Source organism: Sparassis crispa, assembly GCF_003851025.1.
Source record: "Sparassis crispa DNA, contig_000004F, whole genome shotgun sequence".
NCBI classification, from domain to species: Eukaryota; Fungi; Basidiomycota; class Agaricomycetes; order Polyporales; family Sparassidaceae; genus Sparassis; species Sparassis crispa.
The window spans coordinates 1187955-1204098 of NW_020939751.1; the positions used below are offsets into that span (position 1 = coordinate 1187955).

The 16144-nt window shown below is 50.5% G+C and overlaps 5 protein-coding genes across 5 annotated transcripts; 2 read left to right on the forward strand and 3 right to left on the reverse strand.

Moving 5' to 3' along the window:
• Window positions 1-171: 171 nt before the first annotated feature.
• SCP_0504160 (54S ribosomal protein L24, mitochondrial) lies at window positions 172-636 on the reverse strand (the record flags this gene model as incomplete). The annotated part of the gene is made up of 2 exons (XM_027758480.1): window positions 172-333; window positions 400-636. The coding sequence occupies 2 exons, from the start codon at window positions 634-636 to the stop codon at window positions 172-174; spliced, it is 399 nt and encodes a 132-aa protein (XP_027614281.1).
• Window positions 637-4640: 4004 nt separating this feature from the next.
• SCP_0504170 (Polyporopepsin) lies at window positions 4641-6443 on the forward strand (the record flags this gene model as incomplete). Its single annotated transcript, XM_027758481.1, has 11 exons — window positions 4641-4901; window positions 4964-4991; window positions 5044-5141; window positions 5208-5238; window positions 5291-5402; window positions 5461-5486; window positions 5543-5729; window positions 5782-5921; window positions 5978-6096; window positions 6152-6196; window positions 6252-6443. 11 exons carry the CDS (start codon window positions 4641-4643, stop codon window positions 6441-6443), a joined length of 1239 nt encoding a protein of 412 aa, XP_027614282.1.
• Window positions 6444-6726: 283 nt separating this feature from the next.
• On the reverse strand, window positions 6727-8046 carry SCP_0504180 (hypothetical protein; the record flags this gene model as incomplete). The annotated part of the gene is made up of 4 exons (XM_027758482.1): window positions 6727-7000; window positions 7051-7113; window positions 7164-7800; window positions 7863-8046. The coding sequence occupies 4 exons, from the start codon at window positions 8044-8046 to the stop codon at window positions 6727-6729; spliced, it is 1158 nt and encodes a 385-aa protein (XP_027614283.1).
• A 2515-nt stretch (window positions 8047-10561) lies between these two features.
• On the forward strand, window positions 10562-12490 carry SCP_0504190 (Sugar transporter STL1; the record flags this gene model as incomplete). Its single annotated transcript, XM_027758483.1, has 7 exons — window positions 10562-10661; window positions 10716-10978; window positions 11036-11161; window positions 11225-11523; window positions 11580-11687; window positions 11743-12235; window positions 12293-12490. The coding sequence occupies 7 exons, from the start codon at window positions 10562-10564 to the stop codon at window positions 12488-12490; spliced, it is 1587 nt and encodes a 528-aa protein (XP_027614284.1).
• Window positions 12491-13578: 1088 nt separating this feature from the next.
• SCP_0504200 (amino acid transporter) lies at window positions 13579-15769 on the reverse strand (the record flags this gene model as incomplete). The annotated part of the gene is made up of 12 exons (XM_027758484.1): window positions 13579-13791; window positions 13847-13913; window positions 13984-14069; window positions 14124-14582; window positions 14635-14686; window positions 14742-14776; window positions 14842-15061; window positions 15114-15169; window positions 15233-15237; window positions 15297-15361; window positions 15414-15472; window positions 15527-15769. The coding sequence occupies 12 exons, from the start codon at window positions 15767-15769 to the stop codon at window positions 13579-13581; spliced, it is 1560 nt and encodes a 519-aa protein (XP_027614285.1).
• Window positions 15770-16144: the final 375 nt, after the last annotated feature.

The following is a 16144-nucleotide window of genomic DNA, read 5'->3' on the forward strand; positions in this document are numbered from 1 at the left end:
ACCCCGAAGAGTGCATCGCGTGGAACCACAGTAAATGTACCCAGGCCTTCATGCATGGACGCAGCACCATTATTAGTGAAAAATTAGTGTAAAGCTGGCGAGACTGGATATGAATCAAGTGTGCGACGCGTGAGGGTACAAATTACTCACTGTACGCGGAAGTGGTAGATATCACGAGGCAGCCTGGACAGCCGGCTGCTGAGAGGTTGGTAACTGTTGCTGCACTACTGCATTCGCCTCCTGTCGCTCGCGCACCACCACGCGTATCCGCATACCCTCCCAGCCCAGTAGATCCGCCTTTGTCCGCAGCACATACTGGTCAATCCCTCCGTACTGGATCGAGCGTGAGTAATTCGGTCAGGACACACGACACACGCAGCAACGAGCAGTTTGACACACCTTTTTGATAGTCTTCAAGGCACGAGTGCTGACCTTCACCCGAATATACTCCTGTAAGGCCTCGGAGAAGAAGCGTTTGGACTGGATATTTGGCAGCCATGTGCGCCGTGTCTTGTGCTTAGAGAACGGGACATTATTTCCGTATTGTTTAGTTTTCCCTTGGAACAGGCCAAGCTGGGCGCGTTTGAAGGGCGCGCTAATCACTTGGCCAGTGAAGAAAGGGAGTGAGGGAAACATGACGGTTGTGCTGGACCTCGACAGTGAATCCACCGGAACAGATCGATTACGTAAAACTACCGGAGTCTGCAACAACTACTCGCGTCTCATATGCGCCATTATTTAATTTGTGGGTTTTGGGTCCTTTCTACGCCTTGTTGAGATCGTGTCGTGCTTTTCTTCCGAATAATAACCGTTGACTGTATGACTTGAAGAGATACATCATCCGTGGACCGCTCGTGCGTTTCTCCTCTATCGTTCAGACTCATCGGACACATGCATTGTTGACATGTCGCCTTGTTAGACGAAGAAAAGCAGAGTTTCGTCCGCCACAATGTCAGCTGCGTCTGATGCAAAGTTCTTAGTATACCGCACGGTTGCTTCATGTTGACCGCACGATATAGCATGTTCGGACTGTCGCGTTTCTCAACTGTCTGTTTCGTTCGGCTACTACTCTCTGCTCAGTGCATTTCTCTTGCCATTGGTAGTATCTCAATTAAATGGGAGGTTCTCTGCCAATTTGAATGGTGTCTACCTCCTATAGGTATGGAACAATTGCATATCTTACTTCTACCGAGTTATCTCCTTCGTCAGGTTCCTGTGCAGTCTATCCCGGCCGAAAATATCCGCGGCTTGTGCTGCCGTGTGAGCTGTGCACAAGACCTGGTGAAAGAGCTGGTCAGCCATCGTCGTCGTACCTTTGTCCTGCAGTTGTGCCATCGCGCAGATAATTGACGGGGGCCGTCGACTGATTAGTCCTGTGCTGATCAATCCTCAATCCCTCTTTTGCATGGATCGTTGGCCACCGATTTCATGCGTCATCCTGTAACGTGGAACCTCTGAAACGCGATCATGATACCCTGACTCTCCGAGCGCGCGTATGCGGTTTGGCTCTTCAGCACCTTGCAAGTCACATGCCGAGAAGAGAATACTGGAGGTTTTCAGTGTGCACTGACTCATTACTGGATGCCTTCCCGTAGCCGTTTAGAAACGTTCTAAACTAAATTTCGTCTCTAAATCAGGCCGGCACGTCGGCAAATTGATCTCCGCATACCGTGAGAGCAGAGTGAGCTCTTTCTAAACCTTATATCTGGAAGGGGGGGTCGACCCCCCCTTCCAGATTCTAAACGTCTCTCTAAACGATGATTTCGGTCTCCGCCCACTCGCAATGCCCATCTTTGCCTATATTTGGTGCTGCATATTGCTTACATCATGCTGCCGCTCGTCCTCCGACCCTCTAGAACTTGGTTTGATCATCATCATGTTGCGACGCTACGGTTTCACAAATCCTGCTGTTCCGACACAGTGGGGTGTTTCGCAGTCCGCTTTGTGATTTAGAAGTGCTCCAAATCCTACGGGAAGGCATCCACTACTCGTATTTCTGACTTCAGACTCTTCCACGGTCGAATAGAAGACGCGAATCAGCTGACAGATGAATTGGTTTCTCTGGACAGTTCTCCCGTGTCCGCCGTCGCTGAACCAGGAACCGGGAAATGGGAACTTGGGTCTAATTGTAGCGCTGAATTCTAAGGCCCTGTTCGGGATCCCGATAATCATTATAGAGCCGCTCTAGCAATGTCCCAAAACAGCGCAGAGATTATCGCACACCTGTCATGTGATGAAAAGACCGTTGGCCCAGAGCCTCTAACCCTAGCTTAGGTGCCCGAGCCTCAACCGAGCCCTGACCGACATCTTCATTGCACTGGGGGCAAAAGTGGATGTTCTGCCTTGGAACAGTGTCTGAACATCCAAGGAACAGATTACGTTTTTGGACATGTCACATGTTCTGAACATGATAAGGAACATCTAATATGTCTCGCACAATGTTCTATTGGAGAGCATGCTGGAGACATGTTGCATGTACCATTCTGGAACATATAATATGTCTCACACAATGTCTCATTGGAGAATGTCCTGCAGACTTGCTGCATGTTTCATTCTGGAACATTTATTATTTTGCTACTATATTCTGGGCTTATCTCTTGATGCAATATGCTCTGTATAATAAGGATTTCCCATGGCCAAACACATTACATTTCTGGCTGCCGTTAATCTTCAGAACATTGTGAGAAGATGTTAAGTGCTCCTACTCCAAACATACAAGATGTCCTGACCACCAAGAACATCTGCAGTACATGTATGATACATACTAAAATTATACTAAAATTTTACATGTGCTGCAAATGTTCTTGGTGCCCAGGACATCTTGTATGTTTGGAGTAGGAGCACTTAACATCTTCTCACAATGTTCTGAAGATTAACGGCAGCCAGAAATGTAATGTGTTTGGCCATGGGAAATCCTTATTATACAGAGCATATTGCATCAAGAGATAAGCCCAGAATATAGTAGCAAAATAATAAATGTTCCAGAATGAAACATGCAGCAAGTCTGCAGGACATTCTCCAATGAGACATTGTGTGAGACATATTATATGTTCCAGAATGGTACATGCAACATGTCTCCAGCATGCTCTCCAATAGAACATTGTGCGAGACATATTAGATGTTCCTTATCATGTTCAGAACATGTGACATGTCCAAAAACGTAATCTGTTCCTTGGATGTTCAGACACTGTTCCAAGGCAGAACATCCACTTTTGCCTCCAGTGTTGGGAAGGGGCGTGATTTGCCGAGCAACCGATTGGCTAATTCCACATCAGTCTCGGTCTGTCGTGACCAGTCTCGACTTTAACACGTGAGCGGCAAATCCCCGGCAACATGGGATCTCATCTTATCTGTAGCCATATTGGGCATTCTGGAGTCCATTTAACTTTTGGCGGGCAGAGGATTCTACAGCGGCCGGATTATCGGGATCCCGAACAGGGCCTTATGCTCTGTGGGCCCTATACGGCTGTCTTTAGACTTCGGCTGCTCCCTGCCCTTCCGATCATAGTGGCTTATCCGAAGCAGACTCACTAAACAGTGCTCACCAGGAGTTCTCCTCGATTTCTGGTCGAACTTGGGCCCAGTCAGCGCTGCCGCGAACTTCCGATCATACGCCATGCCTGCTGTCTCTAGGACTGCTCGGTCTCTCGCCTTTTATCAGCTCCTGCACCTGGGAGGTATTTGCCCTGTTCAATTATGTCCCTCCCTAATTTCCCTACTTTGATCGCCTCGGCAGGTGCCTTATTTTAGACCCGCATCTCGGCTAGATCGGAGTTTGCGGTTGCTCGCGCTCTGCTCTGTGGATGCGGGCTTCCCTCATTTTGCTTGAATTTTGGATGGTTTGAAAGCTACTCATGCCCCGAAGAACACTGGAACCTTTCCTATGAAGAATGCATGCATGATCTTGCATGCAAAGTGTCGAGATATTTTTGGCACATCTTTTACATAATGCCGAAGATCACGACGAGTGCCAAGCCGAGAGTAGGGAAAGTAGGGAGGGACATAATTGAACAGGGCAATTTTTCTTACTCTGGTTCTGCGTATGTTGTGCTTCTTCGTATCATGATCCAGCCCTGCACGAGGCATACATGGCTGTGTTCACTGATATTCCGGAATGGCCACGTTCGTCGCGCAGAAGAGGTGCAGATTTAGTTTCCCAATCCATGATGCTTCAGTGCAGTCGTTTTTAGTCTGCCTACTACCTCTGCAGAGGCGACTTTCACTCAACATCTTTAGAACGCCTTCTCATGCAGGGCCAGGGCCGCACAGTCTGATGGTATTCCCTTCTGATCGTGGTTGTGTATATACTTGCCATGGTCTTGAAAGAGGTGAGCTTGCCGAACCTACGTGCGATGAGTAAATTACCTACTGAGAGACACGCTTAGTCCCTCGACCCATGTCTTATTTCACTGGTCTGCTTCCCCGAGATTCCTCCCAGTCCATCAACTCGCTGCTCAGATGTGGGGCCGCTATCTGAATAACCAAGACCCTCGCGGAGGTTGTTGATTCCGCGATCTCATTGCCATGCGTATCCTGCTTCTTACATTTATTTTGAGCAAAGGGGCTGTCCGCGTATAAAACAAGATACAGACCTGCTGCGGGCCACCTCACGCCTCGAGTGCTGTTCCGGTTAGCCCACCATGCTCGCTCACCTAAGCTCCCTCCTCTTGTTCTGCGTGGTGGCCGTCTCGGCGAGCCCCATCGCCAACCGGGACACCCTCACGTGTGGCATGTCCTTCACTAGACGCTTCAAGTACAATGGCACGACTACTCTGAGGGACATTGATCGCGCCAGAGCTAGCCAGTTGCTCGCCAATGCGAAGAACAACAACGTCAAGACCGCTGCGGCCTCAGTCTTCGACGTTTCGGCCACTAATGGTGCGGTTGAATACACCGTCAGTGTGAGTCACTCGTTTGATCACTTCTGCTACACTGTATCTCACTTCATGTTCATGGTACGAAGACTGGAATTGGTAGCCCGGCGACATATTGTAATCGCTGCTCCCTTCTTTATGATGTTTGATTCACACTCATGGGCTTCAGACACGCTGATCGTGGACACTGGTAGCTCCAATACGTGGGTCGGCGCAGACCAGGCCTACGTTGAGACTAGTACGTCTACCGCGACCGGACAGACTGTCGTATGTACTTCCATGCCATTGTATATGAGGAATAGTCACTAATTGTCGTGGCGCGGTCCTTGCCAGTCCGTCACATATGGTTCTGGGTCTTTCTCCGGTAAGGTTATTGAATCGTTCTATAGGTATAGAATACCTGAATGGTGACGTAGGTAACGAGTACACGGATGATGTCACCCTCTCCTCTGGGTTCACCATCACGGCCCAGTCTATAGGCGTTGCAACCGAGTCATCTGGCTTCTCCGGCGTTGATGGTATCTTGGGGTGAGTCTCAACATCCATACTGTGGTTAGTTGTGTATACTTAAGCATCAATCTCGCAGTATTGGACCCCAGGACCTCACCTGCGGTTGGTCATTCATACCATCTCTAATTGGGGTGTCTAACCGAATCGATATCATGCAGGAACCCTATCGTCTGATACGTCTGCTTGCATTCCGACTGTGACCGACAATGCATACTCGCAAGGTCTCATCACCGCGGACGAGGTCGGCATTTCTTTCGAGCCCACGACCTCGGTGTCAGACACCAACGGCGAGATTACCTTCGGCGGTGTCGATTCGAGCAAATACACTGGAACTCTCACCTACACGTCTCTGGCTTTTTTGCGATCCGCGTGCACCTGAGCTAATGAACTTGTACAGCGCAATCACAACCACAGAGCCCGCGAGTGAATACGTCGGCATTGACCAGACGGTCACGTACGGCACGAGTGACACGGAGATTCTGACGAGCTCCGCTGGTATCGCTGATACCGGTACTACTCTGATCCTGCTTTCCCCCAGTCAGTTCATCCCAAATGTCATTCATACACATTGTCTCATTGGCGTTCATGTATAGGTGCCTATGACCGGTATGAGTCGGCGACTGGTTCCACTTACGATGACAATACTGGCCTTCTTCGTCTCACCACGGCTGAGTACGACAACCTCGAATCTCTCAACTTCAACATCGGCGGCGTGAGTACTATGGATGTTCCTGTCGTAGTCTGAATTGACGCCCCCATTCCTGCAGACCACCTACGAGTTCACTGCCAACGCCCAGATCTGGCCACGTTCTGTGAGCATGGTCGTCTCCTGACCGAATATCCTTTGACCCAGATCCGCGTGTGCAGCTGAACGAGGACATCGGAGGCACCTCCGAGTACGTGTACCTCATTGTCAACGACCTCGGCGATACCGCGGAGACTGGCTTCGAATTTATCAACGGCATGACCTTCCTCGAGCGCTTCTACTTCGTGTACAACTCCGGCTCCAGCGAGGTCGGCTTCGCCACAACCTCTTACACGACCGCGACCACCAACTAGATGTTTCTTCGATGGGACTCAGGCTTTCTGACAACGAATGAGAGGTGATGAGTATATAGGTTCGACGTTGTATCATAGTCATGAAGAACGAATATGGATATAAAATTCGGTGTTGATCCATTGTGCGCTCTATGCTCACCAGAAGGTGAGGCAGTAAATACAACCTACTAGTACATGATATGATTCCGTTTATCTGGTAACGAAGCGATGACACGCTATTCTACAGTACTAACGGTATATCTAGGATCCACGGAAGACAACGAGACATACCCCATCCCTAAATCTACTCTTTCGCCCCCTTCCGCGCCAATGCAGGCTCAGGCTCTCCGTGGCTGTCCTGCGTCTTCGTCTTCGTCTCGTCTCGCACCTTCCACCGGTGCTCGTCGTAATCCTCCGCGATCTCCCCAATCTCCTTACGTAGCCGCTTCGCCTCGCTCACGAGATCGGTCCAGCGGTCGATGTCGAGCCCTTGCGCTTGGTAGAGCACCTCTCTGCGTGCAGAGATAGAGCGCTGCAATACTGAGGAATAGGAAACTTCGCGCCCTTGGTAAAGGAACCTACGTCGTCTCGTTAACTTTACCCCAGTAGGAGCAGATTTGAGACGAACCACAGGTATCCAAGAATAACGGTCGATAGACCGGAGAGGTATGTTATAGGCTCCATCACGCCCCTATAAATAGTCAGAGAAATATTAACGAAAACCCTCATGGAGATACGCACCAACCGAAATCCCAGAACGTCAAGCGAGCAACCGCCGTCCAGTACACCACGAGCATACCGAACCCACCCATCGCCATCCTGCGGGCACCTCGGTCAGCCTCAGTGTCGCACTTACGTTTGAGATCCTCCATCCTCTTCAGATCCTCCTCGATCACAGTTAAGCGCCGCCTCAGGAACCGCGTACGATCTTCGAACGAGGGGATCTCCACACGAATGCTGGACCGCGCATCCTGGGAAGGATGAGCATTGGTGCCTGCGCTCCCCTCTCTAGATCCCGCCACCTGCGTGTACTGCTCATCCTCCACACAGATCTCAAATTCGGTAGTACGAGCCGCGTCCCGAATAAAGTCTGCTACATCAGTCGAGTCGGACCACTGGTAGGTCTTCCCACCCGGGGAGGTACTCCGGAAGGAGATAGTTGGCGTAGCAGGCGCGAGTGAGGCGGCGATGAGCCGGCTGAGATGTGAGAGCGGCTGCGAGGGGTGTAGCAGGAAGATCGTAGGTGGGGGGAGCTTTGCTACAACGGAAGAGGGGCTCGACGTGCGGGATTGCAGCTGTGATGCCTTGCTGCATGTCCTCAGATGCCCTAGCGGGAGGATGAGCTTGAAGAGATGGGATGACGTCGGTGACAATTTGCCTGTCGCACATTCCATTATTCATTTTGGCTCCATCGCCGCTTCAAATATTGGGACATCATACCTTTGCCATCTGTGGTAGATTGGAGATCATCTGCTGCCACTTGGGAAGCGTCGTTGCCAGAATCCCCTGCTGCATCAGTGTCCTTCCACTTCTCCTTCCTAGACGCCTCCGCCAGAAAACGCGAGTGACCAACGCTGGTGTTCTCGATATCCTGAGCCGTTGACTGCCTCCTTCTCTGAGCCATTGGGGAGATTATTGATGGCCTCAATAGACGCGTAGGTTGGCATCGAATCACCAGCCGCTCAGGACGAAACACGGACATCGTACTCGTTCGTGCAATCATCGTGCTTCCGCTCAGCGTTGATTTAAATTATGAGAACGTACCGCTTCAATGTCCTGGTGACCACGGTACCTGGTCCCGTACTTCAGCGCATAACAATTCTTAGGGGAAACAGCGAGTGCAATGCGAATGTATTGGATGCTTTCTGGTCAAGGTGACTCGGACGTATCCTCAGCGTCAACGTGGAGCCGGGCCGGTGGGTATCATAATTAGTCTACTGTCCAAATTTAGTAAGCGTAGTAATCGTTCCGGCAACAAGTTACTATACTTTATACTGTAACTGCCTGTGATCGATGAACAGGCCTGAATGTGGTTCATATTCCCACCCGACTTGGACTTCTACATATGTGCAGTATAGCAGAACACAGGAGGACTTACACGATGCCCTGGACTCTGACGAAGAGTCAGGACGAGACATGGAGAACGACCTTGCAATGGATAGAACCCTCGCAGGACTGAGACTGCGACCTCTTCATTCAAGATTGTGATTGAATCGTTCGTGCAGGTATCGAAGTTTGGACCACTGGAAGGCAGTGCGTACCGATATCTTCGCACCGCCGATGTTGTAGTACATCTTTTTAGGCTTCCTAAGCGCCGAAGGACGACGAGGATGACCTACATATCGCTTAGGCAATCCGGCAGATGTATCTCTGATGGAACAGTGTCGCACAAGTAGCCTGGGACTGGAGAGATCAATGCGCAATCAGCGGAGGCGCAGGCGGCGCCCCCGCACATTATTACAGTTTTACGGGATAATCAGGTACACATCTCGAAGCCATTTATAAGGGAAGGGGTAGCAGTCGTTACGTGAGCTACAAATAAATTAGTTCATCCAGCCCATGAAGATTGTGAATGAATGTGACAGTGAAGTAAGTGTCTTCCAGTACAACCTCATATATAGAGACCTTTCTCGAAGAAATATCTTTGTGGATGAATACAACAGTATCCGCTTGATCGACATTGAGTCATCGCTATCCAGAAGAAAGACAAAAACCCTGGGCATGATATTGACATACCGGTCAGTCATTGCAATCTATGCGGCAAATCAAGACAAGAAGTCCATATGGGTGAAAAAGAAGAGATACAGTTGGCGCGGGTGCGGAGGATATAATGAAAGTGGGAGCACCTCAGGCTCGTTGAACTCGAGGCCGATGTCGAGCAAGTGAAAGAATTGCTGCAGAGGAACGAAGGGGGAGACGCAGACGAATTCACCTGGAAGGGCCTCGCGTATATTCTCCGGACACCATCACACGTCCTGAAGTACTGAACGGTCAGGCATAGTATTGGGATGGGGGGGGCCTGCTCTGTGATACAAGCTTATAAGCTACACGCGCGCGTGTCCTCCCGCATTCCACAGAATAGAACTTAATCGAATCGAGCCGGAACCACGAGTCTCTCGCCGCTGAATTCTCCCCCAGCTCGCAGAGTTTTCAGGGAACACCTTTGCTCGAGAAGTACTTTTCGTCTGAGTCGCAAGCAGTAGATGAATCTTTCTTTACAAGTTCTCTGGAATTAGAGCATCGAGAGTGGTCAAAGTGCTGGCGACCGTATTCAATATTTGTCGTGTCCGAGTCTAAAATGGTGATCAGCCCGAAAATCTTCGCGCCACCACGAGAATGTCTCGTGACCGCGACTTCAATATTTCAATCGCCAAACCTTCGCAGCGAGAGACCAGCTGGCCTACGATTCTCAGGCTCAGGCCTGGGATCATCGGCTACATTCTAGATGTCGTATTTTTGGAGCCATGATATACGGAGTGGTCGGTGCGTGAATCCGGTACAACATCATCTGACGGCAAGTTTGAGTAAACTGAAGTGTTCGGTACGTATGATGACTTGATTGTACGTTCAAAAGCATCACTGAAGTTGCTCTAGTAAAGTCTTACAGGAGTTAGTGGGAGTGTTCTGAATGTTGTCGGTCAAATGTAGGGGACCGAATGCCATGGAATTAGGAGCGGGCTCTCTGGATCAAGGGTTGCCAGTTAAAATAAAAAGAGGAGGTCGCGCTGGCCCTGAAGTAGAGACAAAGTTTCTATTTCGCAACGTCTCCAGTGCTCGCATGAGCGGCATATTATCAAGGTAACCCTTCGAAATTCATTAATAGACGTGGCGCTCTCTGATGCTTTTCATCTTCTCTTGGTCGTAGAACTGCCAATGGGGCCACCGGGAGCCGCTGCGGTCTCCCACTTTTTCCCGCGCCGTGCCGCATACCCCGCATCCACGTTATCGAGATGCCCCATGACTTGGACCTGTATAAAGATCGACGCTCATCAAGTGTCTACGAGAATTTGCAGACTTACTCATGAAATTCAGACCGTATCTCCAACACGCGGACGCTTTCCTGCTACAAAAGGGTCGGAAGACTTCACGAATTTCCACTCCGTCGTCCCTCCCTTGCTGTATTCGGGCCTTCATTCCAAATGCGCAGCTTCTTGATTGGATCTCCTAGTCTTTCTGGGCGTGCGCTGTCGCGTTTGATCAGTCTGGCATGTTCAGTCGCTTTTATCCTATTTGGTTATGGTGCGCCGTCAAAGTTTAAAGTACTCGTCCTGCCTGTATTAACAACTGCAATAGAACAGGGAGTAATGGGCGGTATTATCACTGGCCCGGCCTTCACGCAACAGTTCCCCTCGATCAACACCACCACGGGTAATGGTAATACTCAGCTGCAGGGATTCACGGTTGCCATTTACAACATCGGATGCTGGGCCGGCTCTTTGCTTACCATGGTGGTTGGAGAACGTTTGGGTCGGAAGAAGACTATCATCGTTGGTGCTACCGTTCTTGCCATTGGGACGGTGATTCAATGCTCGTCTTACAGCCTCGCACAGTTACTTGTGAGTAGCACTTCATTGCTGCGTTCCTTTCACATACCAATCTTGAAACTTTGCTAGGTTGGACGAATCATTACCGGCACGGGGAACGGCATCATCACTTCCACAATCCCTGTCTGGCATGCTGAACTATGCAAAGCAGAATCTAGAGGCAAGTTCGTTACCGTGGAACTCTCCACTAACGTTGTAAGTGGTCACGTCTTGACGTTGTTGCACAGCTGTGTCTGAGCGACTCTATCCCCTCTCTAGGGCGGAGTTGCGGTGGCGTACTGGGTTGACTACGGCATGGGATACGTCAACAGTGGTGCACAATGGCGCTTCCCGATCGCCCTGCAGGTCTTCTTTGCGCTGTCGACCGTCTCCCTCGTCACGTTCTTGCCAGAGACTCCACGGTGGCTTCTCTCTCACGGCATGGATGCTGAGGCTAAAGACATCCTGACTCGTCTCCATGTCGAGGAGAATGCCTCGGCCGCGGAACGCGAACGTCTTGAAATTGTCGCGGCTATCGCACAGGAGCGGGAAGCCCAGGAGCGTCTGGGTGGCAAGGGGTGCGCTGCGCTATCATCTACATCCCATCAGGCTGACATTATCTGATTTTCACTAGTTCCATCAGCACCATTTTCACCAATGGAGAGCAGCGCTTCTTCTATAGAACCATGCTAAGCGTATGGGCAATGATCATGCAGCAACTCACCGGCATTAACTTGATCACGTACGCCACGGTCATCTCCACGACCTTTCATTTGACACTGATCATAATACCTCAGTTACTACGCTCCGTACATCTTCATCAAGAGTGTCAGGTTCTCCCAGAGGCTGTCGGCGCTCATGTCCGGCTTCCTGAGCTTGTTCTACTGGCTTTCAACCCTTCCTCCGATCTTCATGATCGACAGGGTCGGTCGCCGCCCGCTACTGCTGATTGGCCTGATCGGCATGGCATGCAGCATGTTCGTCCTTGCAGGCACAACCTCTGTTGTGAGCTTCGCCCCTGGTGTCGTCGCGACGGTCGCGCTCTTCGCCTATGATTTCTTCTTCGGCATCGGATGGATCCCAGGCCCGTGGTTACTTGCTTCGGAGTACGCGCCGCTCACCATCCGCTCGCAATCCGCGGCGCTCGCGACGTCAGCCACCTGGATCTTTACGTTCTTGGTCGCCGAGATCACCCCAGTTGCAATTGACAATATCAGGTGGAAGACATACATCATCTTCGGTGTCTTCAATGTGGTGTTCTTCCCCATCGTTTACTACTTCTACCCTGAGGTGAGCTTTTTTTTCTCACTCTGCTAGCTCCGCAGTGTGTTGAGATCGCGACAACAGACGAAAGGCAAGACACTGGAGCAGATTGATTTACTTTTCTCCGGTCCGAAGGTGCTCATCGATATCTCGCAGGCGGAGCTGCTTGAGATGCAGGGCAAGCATATCGAGATGGCTGTCAAGGCGCGCAAGGTCGATGTCGACGAGTACGACGCCGAAAAGATGTCCACGACGCATTACATCGAAGGGGCCAAGGTATAATCCCCACTCTTACAGGTTCAGTCCCAGAGGCCAACACGGGACTTAACTCTAACGTCAGCCGTGGTAAACGAGTTCACGGGGTCCCAAATTTCACTTTATAGTCGTATTTCTCTTAACTCTTCTCCAGAAGCCTGATCAGACCGTTTTTGCTGTAAACCAACCAGGCTTGACACTTAAAACCTGTATACCACGTCAAGTACATAGCTGTTGGATCTATCTTCTGACAGGTGTTGGCTCCAGCGAGATTGTCGCTGCCCAAGGTCCTCGGCCCCGGCCACTGCCACTGCAGGCGCGCTAGGTCGTTCGGGCCTGCTCTAACCTATGGTCCCTCGCATACGTGATTGAGCTCTCACCACGGTTTATCCCTGATATATTTTCAAAACTTCAGGTGTAACTCAATGAGAAACCTGAGGGTGCCGTGTACCTGTCGTTGGTCGTTCGTATCTTGAGTCTAAATTTCCTTTTAGGGTGGTGGTCATGGTATGGGCCTTATACCATTGGGTGTATGCTCCCGTGTTTTCCCTCTGAATTTTGTCGCCGCAGGTCGTTGATGAAGATGATCCACGATCCTTTGACCGATCCGCTGTATATCCTGTCTGACGTGTGACGCTTGTTGTCGGTGTCTCTGGCAGTACTAGCTACCGGATGTCTTAATATGAAGTCATAGAAGCGAGCAACTTGAACTACATAGCGGTCATAAGGAGCTGGAGTGTAGGAGTATTGAACCATGTTAACCTATAGAACATTCATACATTAATGAGTGGCCCAAGTCCTCTTAATAGTATCCAAACCATACATGATGGTCAGTTGGAGTTGGATCTGTAACCATCGCACTCGGCGGATTCGTACACTTTCCCGCTCCTCTTTGCGCCCCCGCTCCATCAAGTACGCCCATCACATCCTACACCTCCTACCTCTCCTTGTTCATCCCCTTTTCCTCCCCGCCTAACACATCCCAACTCACCTCCCTCTTTACTCTAGCTGCCTTGTATAAAGTAGGTCTCTGTACGAAATGTGATTGTCGGCGCCCTTCAAGTTCGGGTCTCAGTTGAGTGACGACAGACCTATCCCGATGGGAAGAAAGTGCTCTACTGCTTGTCAGAGACTTCATCCGATGGTCCATATTCGTCGTCAGAGAACGTGCTGACCGGACCAGTGAAGTGGAAGCGCCCCCACAACGTCCAGCAGAAGCCGACAATTATGATCACGCCGCCTATGGCGACGATAGCGTAGTTCATGTTGAGGGAATTCACCGGACGTGCTGTCGGCAGAATGAATAAAACGCAGATGAACACTGAGAACTGCAAGCAGAGTAGTCTCGATTGAAAATGAGCGTGAAAGCGTGGAATGGCTCACTAGCAAGCTTGCGAGATTAATCGGCCACGACCAGGCGCCTAGGTCGAAGGGACCACGTATAGGGAGGCTTTGCAGGTAGAAGACAAGGATACGAATCTGATTAACTCAGATGGAGGTGGTAAAACTTTACCACTCACGATGACGGCCAGAACACGCGGATAAGGATAGGTTGAAGATAGCTTAGCATGACAGCGATGGCAGCGGATGACAAGATAGCATTGAACTGACAAGGTATATTCAGCGAGTAGGCAGCAGTGTTGGTATTTGCATCACGTACTGCAATGGCAGAACCAATGTAAGCGCACGAAATGATGCATCCTATCAACACCGATGTCCAGATACCCCAGTATGGCGCCTGATACTTATTGAGGGTCATGAACTGCTTCTTGAGCGGGAAAGCGTTGTCTCTCGACAGCGCGTAGAACAGCCGCGAACTGGCGGTGAACGCCGTGACGGCAGCCATGAACTGGGCGAGCGCGACCACGGTCAAACACATAAGGGTTAGACGCTTGCCGACCGCGTCGTAGTATAGCTGAGCAATTGGGATGGCGTAAGATGTAGCCTGGACACTGGCAATGCTTTGGACGGAGAAGAGGAGCGCGAGCATATACGCTAGGCCTATCAGCCAGGAGCCTAAGATGCTTCCGACAACGGCAATAGGTGCAAGAAACTCAGCGCGCTTCGCTTCCTCAGCCACTTGCGCGGCAGTCTCACAGCCTTCGAGAGTGTACACAGCCTGAAAATTGGGTCTGATATAGAATGGCAGGCGAGATATCGAGAAATCCTACCTGTAGGAAACCAAGCAAGACTACGAAGCCTCTGTTACCCCAACCAGTAAAGCTGCCCTCGCCATCTCAGTATACATATAGCGTCCTCCAAGAGGTTTGTTACGTACTTTTCGTAGTCGGTGAAGACAAACGCCGCTGAATTCTAGCTCCGACATAGACCCATGCGATCAGTTCATAATCACGATGTTGCCGCGCAGAACACCCCACCTTCACTGGGGCCTTCACTAGGAGTGTGATCACAAGTACAAATGTTCCACCGAGGGTCCACCAGAGATTGAATGAACTCATTGCACCTATGGCTCGCGTTCCGATTGTATTGATTATGCCGGAGGCAATGTTAACGCCCCACGCAATGGCAGCTATCTCCACCCTCGTAAGCGTGCGGCCCTGGCCGACTTCGGCCAGAGATGCTAAATAAAGTGCGACACTGTAAAACTAGTTCAGAGGGAATACGGTATAACTATTGTAATCGATGTTACCTGAGGTTCCCCGACGTCCCAGTGAATACCATAGCAATGCTGTAAATCCAACCCGTCTGAAAAATACGCGCATTTATTAGTAGGCAGTTTTAGGCGACAAGTTATGCCCTGAAACTGACGCAGACTGGTCAACGGTGTCAGACGCAAGCGAGCTCTCCACGGGGGTATCGTAAGTCAACTCACAACCTAAGATCGGAGAATCTGGTTTCATCTTGCAAACCCAAAAATACAAACCTCCCATAGTGGGACTACGTATATCAGTTCGTCGGGAGAATAGTTTAGTAAATATAGAATACCTACTATGCGCTACATATCTCCGCCAAGGATAGCGCAATGAGCAGCATGAACAAGCTACAAATCTGCAATTATGAGGTTGAGGATTAACTTGGGACCATCTACGATGCCAAACGCACATTCCATCCCCAGAACAGGCCTAGCGGTCCTCCGGAGAACAAGCCTGTTTGGAATGCGCTACTCATACCTGTCAAAATACCGATGGCGCAGAATGAGATGCCTAGCACCCCTACGAGTGACATGTCGCGGCGAAATTCGCTTTTGTACCCCAGATCGTGTAGCCGCCTATCCGAGGCATCTCCTACTGCCTTCGCAGATGCAGGGCTCTCAACTCGCTCGATATCCATTTTCTCCGAGTTCATCGGCTAAGAATCGCGCAGAGGAGAGCTTGGTTGAATAACAGCGCGGGAAGGGAGATGGGCTTCTGAATCCTCGGCTCTCCCATATCTATAGCACCGAAGTATGCGAGAGATATCGACTACGAGTCGATATGGGCGCCACGCGATAAGGCAGATGCCCTTCAACCTCGATCACTGTTCATCCCACTATGATAAGCTGTAATAGCACTGATAGGCATGCCCACTGTCAACCGAGTCTACACAGGCTCGCAGAATAGTTCGGGCTGGATCAAACACAAGGCACCCCGAGGTGTCCAGTATCTGGCCGGACGTCAGCTGAACAGGATTGCAAAAAAATCCCCAGGGAAGGATGAAGCCTGATACTAGTAATTAGTCTCC